The sequence below is a fragment of the Mauremys reevesii genome, linkage group 18 (assembly GCF_016161935.1).
Source record: "Mauremys reevesii isolate NIE-2019 linkage group 18, ASM1616193v1, whole genome shotgun sequence".
Lineage (NCBI taxonomy): Eukaryota > Metazoa > Chordata > Testudines > Geoemydidae > Mauremys > Mauremys reevesii.
In genome coordinates this window covers 28982241-29005801 of record NC_052640.1, presented here as the reverse complement: position 1 = coordinate 29005801, position 23561 = coordinate 28982241, and the positions used below count along the sequence as shown (strand labels likewise).

The following is a 23561-nucleotide window of genomic DNA, read 5'->3' as shown; positions in this document are numbered from 1 at the left end:
GCAGGTTAGGACTGGCAGAGCTGTGGTGGGAAGTCAGCAATTGGCTGCTGCTCCCCATTGCTCACATCCCGCCAGCACCAACCTCATGCACCAAATGTCTCTTCTATTAAAAATCCACTCTGGAGTCCTTGCCAACCTCGCTCAGCCTTCCTTACGCTGCATGGCTGCACGGGATCAAATCGCAGTGTGGCTGCGAGAGCAATGCCTCCCTCGCAGAGACGTGCGTCACAACGCCGCTCCCAGACAGCGCTCCTCAGAGGAGAGTGTAAAGAGAGAGGCTCTCGGGGCTCATTTAGACATTCTGTGGGGCTCTACTTTCCATCCTGCATTCAGCGACAGTCAGTCCTACAGATGTGACAGGCTAGATTGCGCAGCAGGTTTCGGGCATGGTATGGTGGACGTGGCTGGGAATAAACAGCAAGCCGGCGTGGGTGTGCTGCAGCATCTCATGTTGAATTCAGTGTTCTCTGACAGAGTTTGGTGTTCTTCCATTTTCCTTTGGTAATAAGCTGGTGGCTTGACGCTCGCCCCCTCGGGACCATCTTGCTAAGCAAAGGATGTACGAGACACTGATCTCAGCTGGCTCCAGAGGTGTTACTGTGGTACAAATCATTAGCAATCATAAACAGCTTAGGTAAAATCTGTGCAACTGGTGTGTGTAGACAAGGCCAGTGCGCCTGCAGACAAACGGAGGGTTGTAGCCGCGTGGTGGGCCGGGCTGGACAGACACGAAGGCTCTCGCTGAAGAGGTTGATCCAGCTGGAGGGAGGGTTGGCTTCCCCTCAAGCCAGATGGGCTCTTTGGGGTTTCATTCTCTGTAACTTTTTTGCCAGGTTGTCACCTTTGGGCATTTAGGCCAAAATTCTCTCCCTCGGGCACCTCACGTTAGACACCTAAATGCAGCCATCTCAGCACCTGAACAGCAGGCCTGCGCACCCGCCACTCTGAAAATCTGGCCCCCAAGTGAGGTGCCTAAAGATGGATGGAGGTGTCTCACCTTCGTCGCCAAGAGCCTGCCTCCTCTCAGGAAAGCCATAGGTCAGGGGAGAGCCCTTCCAAAGCTTTGCTGAAGCAAGGGGGATGGATCTTCCTGGAAAGCTGCTGAGCTCCTGTGCCAGGGACTGGCCTCTGTTTCAGCTATTTATGGCGCAGCGGCATCTTCGGTGGGTGGCTGTGAATTGCTTAACGCTTCATGCATAGATCAAGGGCTCTTTAACTAAACAAAGCTACGTCTCCTCCCCCAGAGTCGGCCCGCCGAGGGCCAGGCCTTCCTGGCAAAGACAAAGCACGCGGGTGTGTGCCACAGGGCTCATCATTCTCAATATATGAAGCCGTCCAAATAACACTGCTGCAGATTTGCCAGTGCTGCTTTCTATGCTCAGCATGTATGATGAGCTGCCCCTTGCTTGGTCCCTTACCATCAGTGCAGCAGGTTGTGGGTTTGTGTCTGGCCCTGTACATCCATTAACCCTTTACTGCTGTGTGGCCATGGCCATCAAGGGGGCTTGTGTATGGCCCTTCACTAGTGTGCCAGAGGGGTCCGAGTGGTGCTCAGGGGCGTTAACCTTCCCTGACTTCAGTGGGATGTCGCAGCAGACTCAGTATGCGAGGTGGCGCAGCTGGCACATTCCAGCCCTGGCACTACCCCAGCATGTCTCCTAACAAAGCTCTTTGTATGGATCCCCACTGTGAGCTCTCAGCAGTGTCTGAACCTGGGGCCTTCACCACCAAAGCACAGGCCTCTTGCACTCAAGCTAAAGGAATAACTGCATTAGCTGGCAGCTGTAGTAGGCTGTTATACTCCCTGCCATCTCCCTTTGGCTGGCGCACTTGTGGTGAAAGCCCTGGCCTGGGATGGGATGCCATCCAGCCTGCCCTTGTGCATCGTAGGTTGACGCATCAGCCTTCTCCACTATTGGCCACTGCTGACAATGCCCCGCCAACCAGTAAAGGGCGGGAGCAGGCTCCAGGCCACTTATTTAAAAGAGGGTCTTGTGTCCCCCCAGGCAGGTCACTGATTTCTAGCTGAGTGAATAGCCAGGAGCCCTGTGATGTTTGCCACTCCTCCGTGGCCCAGTGACCACAAACGTCCCTGCCTGGGGCTGGGAGTGTCCAGGCAGCCCCTGCATCCAACGCACCACGGTGCTCAGATCCCCCAAGTTTAACTGATACCCGTGTTCTCCAGCCCTGTTAAACTTCGCTGCTTTGCGTGCTCCCCTTTAAATAGTGCTGTGGTGACACCATCTCTCTCCTGGGGGACGGGAGGGGATTGAGAAACCCAATCCTCCTATGGCACAGTCCTCCTGGTCTCTGTGGGTAGTGTGGGCCCGTCTGCAGGCCCACACCCACGCCGGCTTGCTGTTTACTCCCAGCCCTTTGACTCTCCCTGCTGGCGGAGAGCAGCCCCTCTATGAGGGCACACAAGGAAGGGAGAGGAACTTCTGTCTCCCGTGCCCACAGCCAGGATTGGATAGTGCCGTCCGCCAAGGGGACTGTCAGGGGCCTCTTGCCTGGGGTTTAACACTAGTGTTTTGGGGGACCGATCCTGCAGTGGCCCCAGGGAGATGGGCTGCATGCTCTCTGCCAGCTGCGGCCTCTGGTCTCCTGCACTGGGCAGGCAGAGCCTGGGGCTCTAGTCGTGGGACTTTTCACTGTGGGGCACTGGTTACTGGAGCGTTACAAGTAAAGCAATTAAATACCTTGACTTCAGACTACAGCGCATCCAGCTCCTCTGATTCTCTTCACTAGCTCTATGCCAGTCCCCCAGCGGCCTAGCTAGTGGGCACTTTGTTGCACGTGCTCCTGATCAGCAGGTCTCGGCTCTCTGAGCAGAGAGAGATTTGCATAATGATTTGCACAAAGGAGAGGGAGTGAGCTAGCTAATGAAAACTGATCTAATCTTGCAAGTGGGTCCTGAGTGCAGGTGGTGACCCACTGTAACCCTTGCAGTGCTCCCTGCCTGCCTGCACGGGAGTGTCAGGTACAGCTGGAATGCATCACTAAAATGGCACGCCGGTGGGCTTCCCATTATGCCAGCATCTGCACTTCTGCTCCCGGAGTCATTCTGGTGTTCCTACCTGTGTGTCATCCAGGGATCAAGCCGTTTGTTAATTCTGTGCAAGGGTGGGTGAGTTGATTCTGCACAGAGGCAGCGGTTGAAAACACAGGCTTTAGGTTATTGTGTAATTTTCTAGTCATCTCGGCAGAAAACCTGCCTTGTGCAAAATCTCTGCAACAAACTGACCCGTTGTTTACCTCAGCTATGCCTGGGAAACCATGGAAGGGATCACTTTGCTGCTGGTCCTTCACCAGACTTGCTGTGCACTGGAAACCTAGTTGGCACATGCAACAGCATGGCCAGTGCCCGCTCCACGGGACATGCAGGTGTCTGGAACAGCCATGGCTCCTGCGGACTAACTTGCCAGGGGTTGGTGGCACAGCGGAATCATGCACAAAGCCTTTCTCTTCTCAAGACTTTGTGTCAAGCCCGATGCTAAGGGAGCAACATGGGACTGTTTGAAATAGTCGATTAACTAAGATGGGACCTGGGATCATAGCAACCCCCAGGCCCCTGTGCTTCCTGGTGAAATATTTGTTTTCCTCTTAAAAAGGAGCTCTCCAGGGAACATGTGAAGGGCCCCAGCAGCAAGACTACGCCATCTCCATACCCCTTGTTTGAGATACTGTCCTCATCTACACCTCTGTTGCTGAGAGGTAATTCTCCCTCTGTCTCCCACTGTCACAGGGCAGTGCTATTGCCAATGTAGCAGACGCCTCTTACAGAGTGACCTTGAAAGTAATTGTCTTTCCATGCAATGGGAAAAAAACACTGAGCAGCAACTGGCTGATTTAGGGTGATAGGTCTGATAGAATCATAGAATCTCAGAGTTGGAAGGGACCTCAGGAGGTATCTAGTCCAACCCCCTGCTCAAAGCAGGACCAATCCCCAACTAAATCATCCCAGCCAGGGCTTTGTCAAGCCTGACCTCAAAAACCTCTAAGGAAGGAGATTCCACCACCTCCCTAGGTAACCCATTCCAGTGCTTCACCACCCTCCTAGTGAAAAAGTTTTTCCTAATATCCTAATATCCAACCTAAACTTGCCTCACTGCAACTTGAGACCATTACTCCTTGTTCTGTCATCTTCTACCACTGAGAACAGTCTAGATCCATCCTCTTTGGAACTCCCCTTCAGGTAGTTGACAAGGCATCTGACAAGGCCCGGCTCCATCCTCGAGTCCAGGTTACCTGGCCAGTGACTTGACATGAGCAACTTCTAGGCTGGTAACTATAATAACAACCTTGCAGAACTTGTGTGTGTGGATGAATGAATGTGTGAGTGAATGGAATGTTGTAGTGATAACTGATTACTTACCCTGATTCTTTCTGTATTCACAATAAAAGCAGCAGTGGGGAGGGATAGCTCAGTGGTTTGAGCATTGGCCTGCTAAACCCAGGGTTGTGAGCTCAATCCTTGAGGGGGCCATTTAGGGAACTGGGGTAAAAATCTGTTTGGGGATTGGTCCTGCTTTGAGCAGGGGATTGGACTAGATACCTCCTGAGGTCCTTTCCAACCTTGATAGTCTATGATTCTATATTGCCTTATCCCCCAAATAAGATCCTGTTGTTTTTTATTTTCTAAGTATAACATTTTGGTGGAGAATTACGAAAGGGGGAATATTGGCATATGTCTTGGTTATTGTGAAAATTGGTGTGCACACCGCCAGCTCTAGAGAGCTTGGCACTTTTCTTTGGGTAACCAGACAAGCTCTGAAGGATATAGGAGTCTGTCCACTTCCTAGGTCCTGAAGAATATATATAGACAGAGGTGAATCAACCTCCTAGCTCTTGAAGGATATATATAGACAGAGGTGACTCAACCTCCTGGCCTTGAAGGATATATAGAGGCAGAGGTAAATATAGATGTAAAAAGTACTACAGAGCTCATATTATTCAGCTACGATTTCAGAATCTAGGCTGTGTCACTCTCTGAGCTGTCAGGTGTGACGGGAAAGTTTGAACAAGCTTTTTAAAAATGTTAAAGAAAAGGCTGGGTAAACTTTCGCCCAAAGGGAGAATAGAACTGGAGGTGGCCCCAACCTCACCATTTGTTCAGGAGATCACTCCTTTTAAACAAATCCTTCACAAATGTAGGCCTAGTCCTGACTGGGACTGAACAAGCCCTAGCGGATGTCTGCACCATTTTGGACCTAGAGGATAGATTGGCTCAATGTATCCTCATATACAAACCCTCTAGTGCTGCCAAAAGAGATGCAGCACCAATTTGGTTGTTGTGGGAGGCATGTAAGGATTCTTAGCTCCGCTTAGCTTCATGGGACAATGAAGTTGATAGAAAAGACAAAGGGGTCCACCTCAAAACAGGGCGAACTTTCTTCACTGGGAGTCAGCATAAAATCAAAAGATGTCTTCTCCCCACACACACAATCTCTGGGGGCAACCTTATGTTCTATCACTGCAAGAGTGTACCTGCCCATGGACAGGTTCCAGACCATGAACGCGATCAGCGCTCACGCCACAAGCAACCCTCGAGTAACAGTCAAGACATGTCTGTCTCTCCTAGGTCGTGTGGCCTTATGCACCTACCTCACCCCATTCACAAGACTCCACCTTCATTGTCTTCAGACTTGGCTGCAGGCGGTATACTCCCCAAGTCATCATTCCATGAACCTCCTGGTGACAGTTCTGGCCAAGTTAGTGTCTTCCCTGCTGCGGTGGACAAATCCTCCTCCAGTATGCGTGGGCATCCCCTTTTATCCCCAAACAGGACCATTATGATGGACACATCCCTATTAGGTTGGGGAGCACACATGGACAGCCACACAGCACAAGGTGCCTGGACATCTCGAGAGGCCAGGATGCACTGTTCTGGTTTCCCAATCTCGTACACATGTCCTCCCAACCACCAGTCATCCTCCCAACACTTCCTGGGCTCCTGACCCTGTGGAATGGGAAGATCAAGCACCCTGATCCATGTCTGCTCCACCTCAGGGTTTAGTGTTTGGATGGGCATCATCCTTAGAACGTTCATGCTCCACAGCCATACGAGACATCCTCTTCACTAGTAGCAAGGACTCTACTAGAAAATCTTACTTGGCTAAATGGAAACACTTTTCTTCCTGGGCACAACAAAGAGGTGCTCTCCCAGAGACTACAGCTATTCCTCTCCTCTTGGACTGTATCCGATCTGTGGAGACATCAGCTTTGTCCATCAACTCCTTGTGAGTCTGCTTGGCAGCGATCAGCACCTACCATCAACCTTCTCAGAGCTACTCAAGTCTTCACCCACCCCATGACCAATAGATTCTGGAAAGGCGTAATCAGAACCTTCCCACCTACTCAGAAGCCTGCTCCCCAGTGGGACACAAACCTTGTTCTCTCAGCATCCCCAAGCCTTCCCCCACACCTTTGAACTTACAGCTAATTGCTCCGTGCCCCTCCTTTCCATGAAGGTTGCTTTCCTTGTAGCCATCACCTCTCCAAGAAGGGTTGGAGAACTTGGAGCAGTGATGGCAGATCCTCCATACACTATATTCTTTACATCTACACCTCAAATTCACCCCAAAATAGTTTCAGAATTTCACCGTAACCAATTAATTCACTTACCTGTGTTCTCCCAAAACCGCACACTTCCACAGAGGAGCAAAGACTCCACTCCCTCGATGTTCAACAGGACTTGGCTTTCTACCTGCAGAGAACAAAACCAGCAGCCAGGCAATCCTGGAGGCTGTTTGTCGCTGTAGTACAAAGAGTCAGAGAGCGCGCCATCTCCACCCAGAGACTCTCCAGCTGGATCTCCGGCAGCCTACTACTCTGCATTCAGCTATTGAACGCCCCACCCCATGGGGCAAGAGCTCATTCCACTAGAGCACAAGCAACAGCTATGGCGTCTCTTCAGGAAGTGCCCCTCCTGGACATCTGCAAAGCAGCCCTGTGGGGCTCCCTTCACACATTTGCAAGACGTTATGCCAGGTGCAGGACTCTTCTGCCTCCTTTGGGACAGCGGTGCTCTACTGTCTACATCCTCCTCCTAGTGAGGTACTGCTTGTCAGTCACCCACAGTGGAACATAGTAGGGACCATCACTTGAAGAAGAGGTTACTTGCCTGTAATTGGAGGTTCTTTGTGATGTGTGATCTGATTTGCAGTAGAGAAGGAACTTGAAAGGTGGTTGGTCTGCCCCGCCCTTTATCCCCTCAGCCAGGGTGCATGCGCGGACCAATGGACGCCACTTTCAAAATTCTCCGGCTCCAGGTGCATGGTGCACACGCATAGCCCACAGCGGAATGCAGACAGGGACCACACATCTCAAAGAGCCTGTAGTACAGGTAAGTAACTTCCTCTTCGCTGTAACCTGAACCCAGACTTGCCTATAGCAGCACCCTGAAGCAATTCAGGACGGGTCTCCTCCTTCACTGTGAACAGTGTCACACTAGTTCACCCTGCTCCAGACAACCACCAAACGGAGGGGGTCGGAGAGGGAGATCGTACTGGATTTCATGTATTTCAAACTGTGGCGTTTCAGAGCTTTCTCTTGTGGATCCTCTTGGCAGAGAGAGATTTACCTTGTGCGAATTTCCCAGGGCCATAGCACATCCAGGGGTGAACAGGTGACGGGATGCACATTTTCACATGATCAGTGCTATGAAATTCTCCAAGAAATGTGTGTGCACTGCTCGCCCCCTCGACACAGTGAACAAAGTATTGATAATCTCATGCTAAAATCCAGTTATCCAAATAGGATATTCTCTTGCCGGTTACAGAGGAATTGAAGGAGGAGATTTTGCTGTATTTCTCATTTGTAATCCAGTTGCTCAGGGGATTTGGGCTGTAATTGCATTGGTACAAATAATCTCTTAACTCGTTTAATGCAGCGGGTCTTTGTGCCCCCTGGCTGCAGTATGTTACAGCTGATGCACAGAGCTCACCGCACTGGAGACAGTGCAGATTGGCTGCCTGAGCCCCAGACTGGGTGCTAAGCTGAAGGGCACTGAGTGTCTTGGCTCTGGGGTTCAGTTGGGAAGAGGATGGGTTTTCCAGCACTGTGCTGCTGAATCCCCTTGGCAGTAACTGACGAGGCTGGGCTTTACTGCGGGGACTCCAGTGGGAGGGATAAAACTGGGGCAGAGGGAAGAATCTATTAAATTATTCTATGGATTTAGTCTGTCATTACAACATGGGGAGCTTTGGGCTCTTTAACCCAGATCTGCAAAGGTATTTAGGTACCTAACTCCCATTGATTGTAATAGGAGCTAGGTGCCTAAATACTTCTGGAGAAGCTGGGCCTTCCTTCCTTCTCCCCCTCCCCCAACCCCACTGCTCTGAGCCCCTCCCCATGCCATGCTCTTTGGGGTAGCATCTCTCTGCCGTGATCCCAACTTGCATAGCTATTGTGGGGTCCTTCTGTCTCTGACTCTTCACCAGTCTAATCTCTGGGTGGGACCTCTAAGGCCCCATCTCCACTGCACTTATAACCAGTGATGAGCTGCCAAAATCATAGAATCATAGAGTATCAGGATTGGAAGGGACCTCAGGAGGTGTCTAGTCCCACCCCCTGCTCAAAACAGGACCAACCCCAACTAAATCATCCCAGCCAGGGCTTTGTCAAGCCTGACCTTAAAAACCTCTAAGGATGGAGATTCCACCACCTCCCTAGGTAACCCGTTCCAGTGCTTCACCACCCTACTTAACAAATCTTAACAACGGGTTCCCTACCGGGTCTTCGGCAGCACTTTGGCAGCGGGTCCTTCACTCACTCTGGGTCTTCGGTAGCACTTCGGTGGCGGGTCCTTCAGTACCGCCGAAGACCTGGACTGAGTGAAGGACCCGCCGCCGAAGTGCCGCCGAAGACTCGGAGCGCTGCCTGGTGAGTACAAGCCCCACATGTTTTTTTACGTGTTTTTTTTTTTAGTCATCCCTGCCAGGGCCCCATCGAAACTGTTTGAATCGGGCCCGGCACTTCCTAAATCCGGCCCTGCACATCAGGGTTGCAAAACTGTATCGGGGGCCGAGTAGGAAAGGCCGTGCCTCCCAAAACAGCCTGTCCCCCCTCATCCGACCCCCACCAACATCCTGCCCCCGACTGCCCTCCTCAGAACCTGCAACCCATCAACCCGCCCCGCTCCTTGTCCTCCGACCACCCCCTCCCGAGACCCCCCACCCTAACTGCCCCCCAGGACCCCACCCCCTACGCAACTCACCCAGCTCCCTGTCCCCTGACTGCCCCGACTCCATCCACCACCACCCCTACAGAGCCCTGGAACTCCCACGCCTACCCCCCCCATTCCCCATCCCCTGACCACCCCCCCAGAACCTCCTCCCCCTCCAACCCCTCCCTGTCCCGTATCCCACCCCTCCTCCCAGCCCCGGCCCAGCCCCCTTACCATGCTGCTCAGGGCAGCGTGTATGGATGCCGCGCGGCCCGCTGGAGCTCGCAGCCCCACCTCCTTACCATGCCGCTCAAAGCGGCAGGAGCTGCAGAGCTGCCCAGGAGCGGTCCAGAGTGCTGGCGCTGGGCTCTGCGAGAGGGGGGAGGCCGGGGGAGGGGCTGGGGGACCCGCCCCAGCCGGGAGCTCAGGCAGGCCAGACAGGACGGTCCTGCGGGCCGGAGTTTGCCCACCCCTTTAACAACCGGTTTGCGCGAACCAGCTCCAGCTCACCACTGCTTATAACTGAGCACGGGAGCACGAGCACAGTTGTGTTGTCGTGTGGATGGTAGCTAAGCAGTGTCCCCAGTGCCCTAGAGACCTGCTGCAGAGTTGTGATTGGCTCCAGCAACTCCATTATAGTTGTACCACAGACAGGGCCTGAGCCATGCTGTAGTTTGTTGATGTCCCTCAGACGACGATACGAGGAGCTGTGCCCGTGTTAGGCAGCCAGATGGCGACATTGCTTATTATTTAATTCTGAACATCCTAAGGCCCCCAGTTCTCAGCTCCCCGAGGGCACCTCTCCTCCGCACAGATGGGGAGTGCAGCAGCACCAGCAGCCCCTGCTCAGCTTTGAGGTGCTACCCGTGACATGCTGCCCATCTTTGGTTGGGTGAGGACACACTACTGCCCTAAAGGTGAGGAGGAGAATGGCAGCTTCCTCCAGGCAAAAGCTAAAGACGGGGCTGAGATACTTGGCTAACGGCTGCTGGCGAGATCTCTGTTGCTTTAGTGCACTGGGGCATCAAGACATAGTGGGCTGTTAGGCTGAGAAAAGGGCTGATTATAAAAGTACTGTCAGTGATAGGGGCCATTATGTAGATGGGAAACTGAGGTCCAGAGAAACTATGTGGCAGAATAGGGAATTGAACCTGGGGTTCCTGAGGCACAAGCTAGTGCCCTAACAATGGGGTAATTCCTCCCCTCTCTTCCAGCAGGGGTGACTGTGCTATCACCCCCATAAGAGGAGAGGTCGGGGTGGGGGTGACTGTCCTGTCCCATAGCCCCCGCAAGGAGTGTGAATTTGTCAGGAAACTGCCTTCATAAGTGCGAGGGGATCTCCACTTCCGGCCTGTGTGTGCAGGGAGAGCCCGGTTCTCCTCCCTGGGGGGAACTGACCCCTCCTTGGCTTTAGAAGCCCAGAGGAAATCAGCGGCAGCCTGATAGTAAGGCAGAGCCATGAGAGGTGGCGGGGGGCTGGGGGTTCCTCTCCTGACACCAAGGCAGGGTTGGCAATGACGTGTGCCTGTCGTGGGCCCTGTCCAGGCCTAGGCAGTGTCTTTCTCTCTTTCCCCTGGGAGGATTTAGGCTGCTCAGATGGCAACACTTGTGTGACTTGTCCTGCCGGCCTGAGGACTGGAGCCCTGTCTCAGTAGGAAGGGTCTGGCCAGGGCACCGCAGAGCCTGCTGACCCCACAGGATCTCCCAGCCCTGCCCTGGGCGGGGGGGAGGGAGGGAGCTGGGTCTGAGCCAGTCAGTGCGTGGCCCCCTTGCGGATGGTGCTGGTGAGGAGGCTGAGCTGTGGTGGTGCCCTGTGGCCTGGGTGCCTGTCTTCTAGGAGCTGGGCTGGAGCCCACACCCACTGGCTACCTGCAAGGCTCCTAGGCCTGGCTGGGTTTGGCTGCTCTTGCTACCTGTCCCCCTCCTCACCATGCGCAGACAGGCGGAGCTGCCCCTGCCTGCCGAGGGCTGCGGGCGGCTCCCTTCGGAGGTAATTACCCCTCAGCATGGCACAGCTGAGGCCCCTGTTCCAGGGAAGCACAAGGCCCTAGCTCCCTCCCTGGTGCCCATGTAGCTGGGACCCAGACCTGGATTCCCACCTGGCAGCCGCTAGCACTGGCAGCCCCTGCAGCTTCTCTCCTAGTGTCCCGTTAAACCTCCCTGGGGCAGGTGCTCACCAGCTGCATTCTCCCCAGTGAGTCCCCCATGAAATCCCCGTCTCCTCCCACAGACACGCTGGGGCCAGTTTCCTCCGAGTGTGGCAGGGCTGCAGCTGCAATACAAAGGCTGCCAATTGGGGGCGTCAAAGCAAGACAGTGGTTGGGGGGCGAGGCGAAAAGCACTTGTTAAAGCGAACAGCTATGGCTGCAGATCTTCCCTGCAGGCCGTACAGCTGCCCGCTGAGGGGAGTGCAGCAGGAGCCCAGCATGCCCTCATCTCTGCATGTCCTTGCAGAGCCCTGTGTCGTTAGCAAGCAGCCCTTGGTCAGCATCCTCATTAGAGACGGGAAGGGGAAAGCAGAGAGATTTTAATGAGGTTTAAAGAGGCTTCCACGAGCTAATAATAGCAGGTCCTTTGTGGGGCCCAACAGAGTGTGAGATGCCGAGACCCAGGGCCCGATTCTGCCCTCGCTCTCACTGGGGTCAATAAGGAGGAGTCCCGCTGACCATACCAGCAAGGGGAGACATGGATCCTACCTCATAGTCTGGAAACATTCTGCCCAGGTCCTGGTGCCTCCTCAGATCCACCAAGCTAAAGCGGATGGATCTGGCCACATGGTGAGAATAAGGAACCTGAGGGTAGCGGAGCTGCCCCAGAGCGGGAGATTGGAAACTGTTCTGGGGAACAGCTTCATGGCAGGTTTAAATGGGAGGAGGAGGGGTACCACTCCCAGTAACTTCTGCTTGAATATTCCCTGCAGTCTCGTCAGAACTAACCTTAGAGCTGATCCTATTGAGGTATCAGCAGCTTAACGGTGTCTGGGACAATATCCTCAGACAACTCAAAGCCTGGGATTTCTGCCCTCCGGATCATTCCAGAGTTCTCCAGAAGTGGCGCTGAGGATTTGTTGATGTAAAACTCCGAAGGGGCCAGGATCTGAAATCCAGAATAGTGTATCTAGCAAGGCCTGGGGTGACTGTGGGCAGCCAGGTGCTTATCAGTCCCAGCCTCGAGCGGGTGGGGATCTTGATATAAAAAAAACTGTCTGGAAATCTCCGCTGGATTCAGTTCCTTCCAGTTGAACCCATCCAGGCTGCAGATGGATGGACAGCACGGTGACTCATACGCGAACATCTTCCTGTGCCTGCACTTTGCTCTGGAGTTATAAATGACCAGTTGTCTGTGTGGGCTCCTCCAGGGCTGTGTTAATGGGGCAGGTAATGCGGGGGGAGGTTGTCCCTGGATGGTGGCTTTCTTTTAATCCCCCTATTGGCGTGACAGGAGTCTGTTTGGTCTCGGCCGTGGCCTGGCATTCAGGAGCTGGGTTGGGTTTCCTTACAGGCAGCGCTGGCGCTGGAGGGTGGTGTGTGTGCGCGGTGGGTGGAGGGGTTACACTTCCTAACCATATTTAAAACCGGATCATTCAGGAGTAGAGGCTGGGGCCACGAGGTTGAGCGTTTTGCTGTTGTCTGCTGGCACCGGATCTTTACGTTTGGAAGCTGCTGGGTTGTTTTTATAGCTTCCAGGGCTTGGTAAGAGGCACTAGCAAGCCCTGGCGAGATCGCTCCGCTGCTCGCTTGGAGTGCTGATGTACCAGCACAAGGAGTTGCCGAGGTAGATGTACTGCTTGCAGCTGGATAGGCTGCTGCCCCCCCGCCCCAGGGGAACCTGCTCCTGCTCCAGTGTCTATTGCTGTTGCACTTGTTAGTCACAGAGATTAGTGAGTGTAAATGTCTTGTTGGCACAGTCAGTAACTAGCTGCTGTTTTATCTTGAGAGAAACAAGGTGAGTGAGATGATGTCTTATTGGACCAACTTCTGAGCTACACAGAGCAGCAGCCACAGCAACACTTGGGTCCGTCTGTGAACCCCGAGTGTGCAGGTGGCAAGTTTCTCTGTGTCGCTGTGTGTTCCTGGCTGGCCGCACAGCCCAGCTGAAGCCGTGGACCCTCTGCCCGACACACCTCACTAGTGCATTTGCCCTCCTGGTTATTAATGACCGGAGCTGCCTCCTGTGATCGCGCCGTAGATACGAATAGAGCCGCGCTGGCTGCAGGGAAGGAGCCTCTCCCAGGAAGTGTGAGCGCCCGCGGTGCCAATCCACGCACCGGCCTCCTGAACTCCCTGTAAATGTTCAGGTGCAGCCCCACAGATCTGAGCGTTTGCGCGTCTAAAGGACTTCCCACCTAAACCCGGTTTTCCATGAGTAGGATTTTACTTACCGTGTGCATCTGTGATTCACGCAGCTTGAGGAGAGGAGAAAGCTGAATTCTGAAGGGCTGGGAGGGTTCCTGTTCACAGTTAGCGTGACAATGACAGGAGGGGGTGCTGCTGTGGGGACCCCTAAATTCTGCAGGGCTGTCCCACTTCAAATGACTGTCAGTGGATGATGGGGGGATTGGGAAATGTAAGGGAGGAGCATTAAAACCAGGAGGGGAAGAACCCTGTATGAGAAAAGTGCATGTAGTGTCCCTGAGCGGTGTAGCTGCCTGTCCTGTGAGACGGGGCTTGTCAGGCAATGACTGCATGCTACCCCCTGTAGGCGGGTAGGGAACACTGCATCTTTTAGGGTGCAATGTTGTAATATCCTTCAGGAAGTCAGAACGCGCCACGTCCTCGGTTCCAGTGCCAACCCCAGGTTGTCCCATCCCACTCTGAGTATTGCTGCCTGGATACCAGAGTGCCATACAAACTGTGAAGTAGATCATGGCCCGTGGGCCCCTCTCTCCTGCCCACCTGCTGGGGTGGGACATTGTTACCTGTTCTGAGCATTTCTCCCATGGGTGTGACATTGCTTTCTCCTTGTGTCTCACAGGTGAGCCATCACCCACCAGCTGCGGCCCATCATGTGTATTCCAAGCAAGGCTGGACGCTGTGGCAGGAAATCACAATTGCCAGCAAGTTCAGGGGCAAATACCTCTCTATCATGCCACTGGGTAAGTGAGTAGCCCAGACACTGAGTGTTAACACCTGGGTGCATTTGCTGTGCTTGCGCAGCACTCCGAATGTTTGGCCAATGCCCTGATCCCAGGGGGATCACATAAACCCTGCGGAGGGTCTGAACTGAGAGGCCAAATTGGACTGATTTTCCTTTGCAACATGTCCACAGGGAGAGACACGGGCACTTAAATCCACCAGCCAGGGAAACCTGGCAGATCTGAGGGGTGGGAGGAGACACAGATGGTCCAGATTTGCGTGTTCTCTAGATGCAGGGAGGCAGGGCTGTCTTGTGGCTACCACTGGAGTCAGGATTCCTGGGTTCTTTTCCTGGCCCTGTCACTAACTGACTGGAAATTAGGGTAGGATTTTCCAAAGCCGCTAAGAGCACAAGTCTTATCACTGCTGAGTCACGCAGGGACTTTGGAAATTCCATCCTTAACACTCTCCCCATCTGCAACATGGAGATGATGGTCCCAGCCCCACAGGGGAGAGGCAAGGCTTTGTCCAAAGCACTAGCTTGTGCCTTGTTCAGTCCCTGCTTCCTACCAGACTCTAGCCAGCAGGGGGCAGCGATACACAAACTATCCAGAACGCGCAAAGCAGCTGTCAGGCTGTCGGTCCCTGGGGCGCTGCAGAGTTGGTGGGTGCCCAGCAGGGACTGTGGGATGATTGCAAGTCAGGCTGAAAGAGTCGGTGGTGCTGTTAGACAGCTTTGGGTACTGAAATGGTTCCTAGTGAATGTTTTTTTCAGTTACAGAATTTCTCTCTGCACCCTTTGGCCCTTTCTTGTTTCCGTGTGCGGAGCTGACTTGTTCTAGTCGGTGGGCGTCTGGCTTCCTGCTGGCTTGTGAACTAGTCTCTCCTTAAATTATATTTAAGATACTTAACATGTCTAGCGATTTCCTCCCCCTTTTAGTTCGATGCAGTGACGCTCTGGACCTGCAGTTTCCCTTACAAAGAATTTGCTCTGGGTCAGTATCAGACTTTCTGCACTGACTGTTCCCCTTTGATAGTGCTCTGTCTCAGAGCTCTACCTACCACTTAGTCCAGGCCTGACAAGCATCATGGATGGACGTGGCTCCAGTTACCTGGTGGAAAGGTCTTGGCTGGGGTTCGTGGAAATGTGCAGGATCTGTAGGGGCCAGGTCCCAGGTGCAATAAACTTGGGTCCACTGTTCCTACACAGGCAGGAATGGCGGGTTATTCAGCTCTCTTAGCAGCGAAGAAGTGCTGCCTTGCACTTAAAGGAAGAAGTCCAGGCAGGGGTTCTGTGGCTGCTGGCACGGCTCACAAGGGAGCAGCTAAGTATATTTGCTCCATGCTTCTGAGTCTCCTTGTCCTTGATTCAGGCCTTTTACCTTCAATGAAGATGCTACCTCCGCTGATGGGAGGCGTTCTCCCATTGGCATAGAGAATCCACCTCCCTAAGAGGCAGTAGCTAGGTCGACGGAGAATTCTAGCACTGTCTACACTGGGCGTTCAGTCGCTTTAACAGCGTCACTCAGCAGTGTGGATTTCTCACAGTTATACTGACCTAACTTCCCAGTGTAGACGTGGCCTGATGCCATGCTGCTCCTCGACGATCCGAGAGTCCGGCTCTGCCTGTGAGTGTATGGCAGCGTCCCGGATTCAGCCTGCTCCGGAACACGGGGGGTCGGATATCTTGCTCTAGTGACTTGCCGAAGGAATTTCCTTGGAATCAGATAGGAGGAATTTTGCAGCTGTCTCCCAAGCCGTGAGCAGGGGAAAGCGCTGTGCTCTCCCCCCCGACACTGACGAGGGGCTCCCTCATGCTTCACAAATCCAAGCCCACATAGGGGATGCCCGGCCGGCAGTGAGAGCTGTGACTGCAGCATGTGGAGACATACCCAAGCTAGCTTTGATCTAGCTCCCTCCAGTACCAAGCTGGCTGCTCGAGAACCTGCCCTGGGTGCGGTCGCAGCGTCACTGCTATTGGTGTACGTTGGCATAGATGACTCGAGCCTCCCAATACTGGGGGGGGCATGTCACTGCCCCACGTGTTTCCTCTGCTCAGCGACACCCCCACACACATACCCTGGTCCCAGCCCAGGGCCGCCGCGCTCTCCCTGCCCTTCCTGAGTTACGGGGCGGGGGCCTCTGTCCTTCTCCCTCTGTGCCTCCGCCCCGGCATGTTCGGCTGCTCTCCCTGGCAGCTGGGCCCAGGTGGGCAGTGGGAGGGACTGCTGAAGTCGGCACTCCCAGGTGGCTGCCTGAGAGAGCCCAGCTGGGGAGTCAGCAGCTGCCCTGCCCCTCTGCTCCCTGCCGGGCCTGGCTGCTGGGGACAGGGGCCGAGCGAGCTGGAAACGTGCTGGGGGAAGAGGGGACTCCAGCTCACTCAGCCCCAGGTCCCAGCAGCCAGGCCTGTGCGGGGCGGGGCCTGTCCCAGCCGGGCTCTCGCAGCAGCCGCCGCGCTGCACAGAGCAGCAACCCGGAGCAGCTGGCATGAGAAGTGGCTGGTCTCGTCCCTTCCGCTCCCTGCCTGGGCCCAGCTGCCAGGGACAGGGCTGCTCGTGCAGGAGGGCAGTCGTAGTGGGAGAAGGACAGAGCCCTTCTTCCTCCCCTCCACCCCCCGCAGGCAAAGCAGAAATTGGGGGGGCACCTGACCCCCACATGCATCACCCATGTACGCAGAGCTCTCCCCACTCCCAGCAAGCCAGTGGCCTGTGCAGAGTTCCCTCCTCCGCCCCCACCACCGTGACCCCGTACGGCGCTTCACCTTTCAACGGTTCCTTTTAAAATACAAGTTCAGCCTGGGCACAGCTGGAGGGAAGAGGTTCCACCGCATGGACAGCGCTGCCCGGTCTGCACAGCCCCCAAGCGCTATTTCCCCGGGGGGCGGGCGGAGCTGTGACTGGCCAGCCTGCCCCAGGCAGCCCAGCCATGTTCCCAGCGGGGCGCCGGCCACGCTGCTGGCCCCTGTCCTGAGCCGGGGCCGTGCTGGCCTGCTCCCATCAGCACAGTGCGCAGAGGGGAGGGAAGAGCTCACATCTGCCAAGTGGGAAAAGCCTTAAGCCAGGAAACATGGTTCAGCTTTTCAGCTCCTAGCAGGGGGCTTGGGAGCAGCGGCGAGTTGAATGAAGAGGTGGGAATGGCGAATGAGAAGGGCTGGTGTCCCTTTAAGAAAAATGCCGAGGTCTTCACCGGGTGAGACCAGGTCTACACTAGGGAACTTACAGCAGCACCACGGGGGCGATGCTCGTGTAGCCGCTCTCCCAGCGACATGATAAAACCATCGAAATGAGTGACAGTCGCTGTATCTGCCGGGGAAGCTCTCCTGCCGACATAGCGCTGTGCACACGAGCGCTTACGCCGGTGACACTTGCGTTGCTCAGAGGGGTGTGTTTTCACACCCTGAGTGACATACGTTTTGCTGACATCAGTGCTAGTGTAGACATGTCCGTAGTCTGGTGTCTTCATGGTGCTGCTCCAGGATAGCACAGTATCTGACTGTCCCCTAGCGTGGGACTGTCTCCCTCACCTCCCTCTGCTTCCACAGGTGCCATCCATCTAGAATTTCACTCCAGCGGGAACCACTACGTCTGGAGGAAGGTCACCTCCACTGTTCACAACATCATTGTGGGCAAGCTCTGGATCGACCAGGTCAGTGGCGAGCGGCGCGAGGATCCTGGTCCCTCAAGGCCACACTCCACGTGTTGTGTCCTGGTTTATTTTGTTAGCGTGCTCCAGAGAAGGGGGGCTGGCTTCTGGAGGGGGCAGTGGAAGGATCCCAGCAGCTGACTGTCGGGAGAGGCTTCCCCTCATCTAGTATGGCCCCCACCCCCTCATAACCTTCTGAGAAGGAAGATCTATCCCACCAGCTGCAGCAGGCACATGGGGAGGCCCCTCTGTCAGGTCCACCTTGGAGCTCCCATGGGGTTACGGGTGGCAGAACTGGCATCCCTGGGTAGCCCCCTTCTGCCCCCTGGAGCTGGCCCTGGCCTTTCTGCCCAGGCTGAGTGATGCTCCCAGCCCAGCACTGGTTTTCCCTCTCCCTGTGACGCCAGCCCCAGTGTACTGGTACAGAGCTATCGTCGACACCCACTGGGAGCCCAGGGTGTTAGCTGGCACTAAGCACCCGAGTTTGGGAGTCAAACATTGCTGCTTTGCATGTGAACAAACTGAAACTTAGTCCTGATTTGTCTCCTTGCAAACCCTCTCCCTGCCTGTGATTCTGTGTCTTTTCTCTAGTCGGGTGACATAGAGATTGTGAACCACAAGTCAAAAGATAAATGCCAGCTGAAATTTACACCCTACAGCTATTTCTCCAGAGACGTCCCCCGAAAGGTACGTACCCAGAAAAACCCAGCTCAGTTAAGCAGCCTCACACGTGGCAGAGGCCCTGATTCTTCCCTCCGGGCAGTGCCAGTTGCCAACGGGGTGGGATAGCTGGTGGTGGTGGTGCACAGCCAGTACCTGGGGCAGCAGGGGTCCAGCAACCCAGAAATAAAGTTGATGATTATTTCCTTGAAACTGTGCTTGCGCCCTCTAGTGGCCAGCTCCCTGCACCGCATGGAATGTGATGGCTCATATTTACCTCTATTCTAGCGCTCCCAAGGCTAGATAGAATAAAGCGAACTGGCCACTGCATTCACGTCCCTACCCGCCGTGTCAAACGGGTTCCATCTGTCTCCTCCAGCGTTTGAGACCCAGGAAGGGCGAGACGAAGCTGGATGGGTTGGGTCTGGGATGAACCCCAGCATGAAGTGGGGGTCTGGGGTGTTCTACCAGGTCTCATTGCTGCCATACCAGAACCAGGTCTTCTGAATGACACCAGGCCCCGGTGCTTACCATGGGCAGCCAGGAGGGTGCTGTGGGCACCACTCTTGTCTCTGTCCTCTGGATCTTTGCAAGCTCCACCGTCGTAAGCCCATGTGATTTTCTTCCCCGGTGCCAGGTGACGGGCGTGGTAACGGATGCTGATGGGAAGGCGCATTACGTCATGTCTGGCACGTGGGATGAAAATATGGAGTGCTCCAAGATAGTGCAAAGCAGCCATGGCAGCACCAGCTCGGAGGGAAAGCAAAAAACCGTCTACCAGACGCTGGCCCCAAAGGTCCTGTGGAAGAAATATCCTCTCCCGTGAGTCCTCCCCGCAGGCTTGGTGTGCTGTGGTCATGCTCTTCAACAGCTGCTGCATTTCAGCCCAGAGGTGGCTGCAGTTCAGTGGTGGGCAAAGTGATCTGAGAAATAGGGACTTACTCCAGCTCTGGCCAGTGCAGAATGGGGACCAAGAGGAACAGCCATGGGTAGTGGTGCTATGAGGCACATTTTGCTGTTTCTCTGAGGTTTGCTGCTAACTGCAGCATCTCCCACCCTTGAGTATATACCCAGGGTCCTGGGTAGTTGGGGCTAGCCCTCTCTGTGGCCAGTGCGACCGCACCTTCAATGCTGTTGTCCCTCGTTCTGGCTACATCAACCCATCTAGCGAGATCACAGCTAACTTGAGTATGTCTATACGTGCTGCAATCACACCTCAGATGGCAGTGTAGACAGACCCTCAGTTGTAAACAGTGTTAGGGACTTTACGGCAGCATGGCTTAGAATGGGATAACATGGCTTTCAACACTCAAGGGTGTTCTACAAAGCCATGTTACAAGCATGTTCCAGAACCATGTCTGGAGCCGGCAGGAGCTGGTTTCTAACATGGGTCTGAACGTTCTAGTTCACTCCCTTTCCAGAACAGTCTCATGAGCTAACGTTGTTCCTGGAAGAATTGTGAAGAAGTACTTAGCCCAGTTTGGAAAACTGCTTTACTGACACCGTTAACCCATGTTCATGTAACTACTTTCCATGCCAGCTTAGCAATCCGTGTGGCCCGGTTTCCACCCTATCGAGTCTTCATGCTACATTGCGTTGCCTTTTTGGCTCGTTGCTGAGAGCTAATGCCAAAGGCCATTAGCCCTCCGCATGCAGCTGCTGTCAAACATGTGGCACAAGCGGCAAAGCACTACTGCATGCTTCTGGCTTTTCTCTGGAATTCCTCCTGTTCTCTGGGATGACTCTTGCCAGCTTGGTTGTGGGGCAGCAGCACTGCTGGATGCTGGGCAGGTGGGGGAAGTGTGGTTGGGAGTGACCTCTGCCCTCTCGACCTCCTGGCCAGTGGCACAGTGTAGGAGGAGCCCATGACCCCTGTGGAAGATCATGGAGCAGCACTGGTTGAACTGTTCTCTCATGTGAAGAGCATTTCCTTAAGCATTTCCATTGGGGTGGTAGGAGGAAAGGCTCCCCAAAGTAAGAATTCTGCCTCCTCACTGAGGACTCCCTGCACTCCAGGCAGGTAGTGTGGCCAGGTCTGGATCTAATGGTAGGAGATGCTTAGATACCTCAGTGATGGGCCATGCAAGCAGATGGATGGATGAAGACCCTTCGTATCTGGGTGAGTGGAAGAATCCACCTGCTAACCTGACCCCTTCTCCTCCAGGGAGAATGCCGAGAACATGTATTTCTTCTCTGACCTGGCCCTGACCCTGAATGAGCCTGAGGAACGAGTGGCACCCACAGACAGCAGGCTGAGGCCCGACCAGCGGCTCATGGAGAATGGCAAGTGGGATGAGGCCAACGTGGAGAAGCAGAGGCTGGAGGAGAAGCAAAGGGCCGTACGTCGCAGGCGGGAGGCGGAAGCCGTGGAGGCCTTGGAGGAAGGTGAGTTTGGGTTGCAGGGTTCAGTAGGTAACCAGGGGACTCGGGGAGGCTGCTGGTCCCAGGCCGTGGGAGCTGCGGCCAAAGGGAGGCAGCAAGTCAGTCAAGTGTCTCGAGTCCCAGAAGAACCATCCCTCAGTCTGCCGGAAAAGCACAATCCCGAACTGGCAGAGGGTTGGGCCGGGAGCCTGGTCGCTCTTTCCCATCTCTAGACACTTTCGAGGAGTTTAATGGACTCAGCTGAGGGCTGGGACTCAGGCGCCCAACGGAGGTTCTGTTTCAGACTTGCTGGGTGACTGTGGGCAAATCCTTCCCCCTCTGCCAGCTAGCCCACCTGTAAAATAGGGACAGTGCTGCTTCCCGCCCCCCTCCAGCCCCCCGGTAAAGTGATCTGAGATTCCAGGACCAGCTGTGCTGTGTCATGATTGATGTGGCAGGGGAACCCGCCTTCAGCTGCAGTCATGCCCATCTCCTCTCCTGAGCTGGCTGGGCACAACCTCTGAGCCTTCCAACTCTGACACTCCACCACGTGTGTCTTTGGGAGCCAGACACAGCACATGGAAGTTACCAGCTCCCATGGGAGGCCTGGGCTCATGAATTCATAGGGCTGGCTGGTCCTTCTAAGTAGCAGGAGTTCCAAGAGCAATGGGTGACCCATGCATGGTCTGTTGGGCTGATTCTGATCCCTATGTTCCTGTGCACTGCATTATGCTGACAGCACGGTGGGGATGCCAGCAGAGCTTCCCTACGAGACGTGCAACCAACCCTTGTGCTGTGTTCTCCACTCTCGACAGGCAAAGACTACGAAGGCTACATCCCACTGTGGTTTGAGAGGAAGGTGGATCCCCTGACAGGGGAGCTGATCTGTGTTTACAAGGGTGGATACTGGGAAGCCAAGGAGAAACAGGACTGGGATCTGTGCCCTGATATCTTCTGAGCTGCTCCTCCCATGCCAGGCTGGCAGGCCACAGGAGAGGAGGAGGAGGAGCACCCGGGACGCATCGGGCAGCATCCTGCTGTTTATGTCACAGTGCACAGAAACACACACAGAGTAAATAAATACAGAAATTTAAAAGAAAATAAATCAAAACAGGGATTCCAAACCTATTTTTTTATGCACTAATAAAATAGCATTCAGTGTTTTTTTAACGGTGGCGTTTTTTTAGCTACTAATTAGGAACAAAGACACGTTGAATCTGGTTCCTTTTTAGCCTAGCGTATTTATTGATGTCAGAAGTTGCTGCCTATATTTTTTTGAAGCCTCAGCTTTATTCACTGAGACGTCGACTTCCAAAGATGCACGCGTTGCGGGGATACGATGCACAGTCCTTGGAGATCTTCCTTTTGACTTTTTTCCCCATTTATGTATGGACTTAATTTTTAAAAAATCTGCTTGTAGTTCAGGTTCCTTTTTACAGACACAAGCAACTCTCTGATCCCATTCATCTCCAAAGCTCTAGGGAGAAGATGACTTTTCTAGGGATGGTAGATTAGGTGCTTATTCCTAGGTTCTTTCCATAGTTCCCAGCAGTGCCCGATGCTCCCACAGCTATGAATTAGGTTCTTTCTGAAGCTATTTAGGTGACTTTATTGGCGGATTATTTGAGTGGATTTTTTCCAATCTGCAATATTGAGTTGATATTTTTTAGAACCGTCTCTAACAAGATGCTTTTTTGGATCATGTTTGTTTTGGTTTTTCCCTGCAACTCTGTCTTAATTGGAAACCGTTCCTTCCAGAGAGCAGACAAGAGGCGATCTGTCTAGGGAGACTTTTTAAATTTGCCCTCAGTCAGAGTAAAGTCAGCCCCTTCGTGGACTAGAGCCAAGACCCTTACTCAGCAGTTCCAGTACCAGTGCTTAGCAGGATCCATAGCTCAGCCCAGCCCAGCACCTCAAGGCCCCTTCCCCCTCCATGTCTTGCAGTAGCAGTTAATGTTCCCAGCTCTCTACACCTTCCTGCGACACTTTCCAGGCAGGGTTTGGGCTCTGAGCTGCCCTTCGGACACCAGGCACAAAGATTGATGCCACCGGCAGCTGTTGCTTGGATGGTTCCCGTCATATTGCAATGTCAGTCCCCGTAAGGGACAGTTGGAGGTGCAGGGAACAGCGACACTCGTTTAGGCAAAGCTGTAGCGTGGTTCACGGCAAGCCTGGAAGTGTAGTGGGAGGCTCTTGAACAACCCTACCCCGTTCCTTTTTCCCATTCCCTTGGGCTTCCTGCCATTTCCACCCCATCCTCCTGCTCTCTCAGTGGGGTTCTTTCTCTTGTGCCCACCCCCAATCTGGAGCTAGGGAGCAGAGCCTGGGGGGCTCAGCGGAGGAGCAGGAGGAGAGACGTGGTTACCTGGGATACAGCGAGAGGGAGGAGATGGCTGGCGGGATGCCCCCAGCTCCAGCACAGGGACCCCTGAGTGAGGCTGGCTCTGACTGGAGCTCTGTGTTGTGACTGGCTGCGAGTCGCTGTAGCACAGTCACACGTGACTCGTGGATCCCAGTTCCCACTCCCCTGATGCACAGAGACGGGCCAGATCCAAGATCCCCGAATGCAGCTGGAGGGGTGCAGGATTCCAGCGTGACCCCGTGACTATAATGGCTCTGAACACCCATTAAATCACCCTGCAGTCTGAGGGGAGAGA

General features: G+C 54.3%; 1 protein-coding gene across 9 annotated transcripts in view; it reads left to right on the top strand.

Moving 5' to 3' along the window:
* Positions 1-22015, top strand: part of LOC120386069 (oxysterol-binding protein 2-like) — a 354730-nt gene extending 332715 nt beyond the window's left edge. For all 9 annotated transcript variants that reach the window (XM_039504882.1, XM_039504883.1, XM_039504886.1 and 6 more), the window contains 6 exons: positions 14141-14261; positions 17783-17886; positions 18475-18570; positions 19181-19365; positions 20708-20928; positions 21720-22015. In XM_039504882.1, the coding sequence (XP_039360816.1) occupies positions 14141-14261; positions 17783-17886; positions 18475-18570; positions 19181-19365; positions 20708-20928; positions 21720-21862 (870 nt within the window). In that variant the 3' untranslated portion in view covers positions 21863-22015. The remainder of the gene's footprint in view (positions 1-14140; positions 14262-17782; positions 17887-18474; positions 18571-19180; positions 19366-20707; positions 20929-21719) is intronic.
* Positions 22016-23561: the final 1546 nt, after the last annotated feature.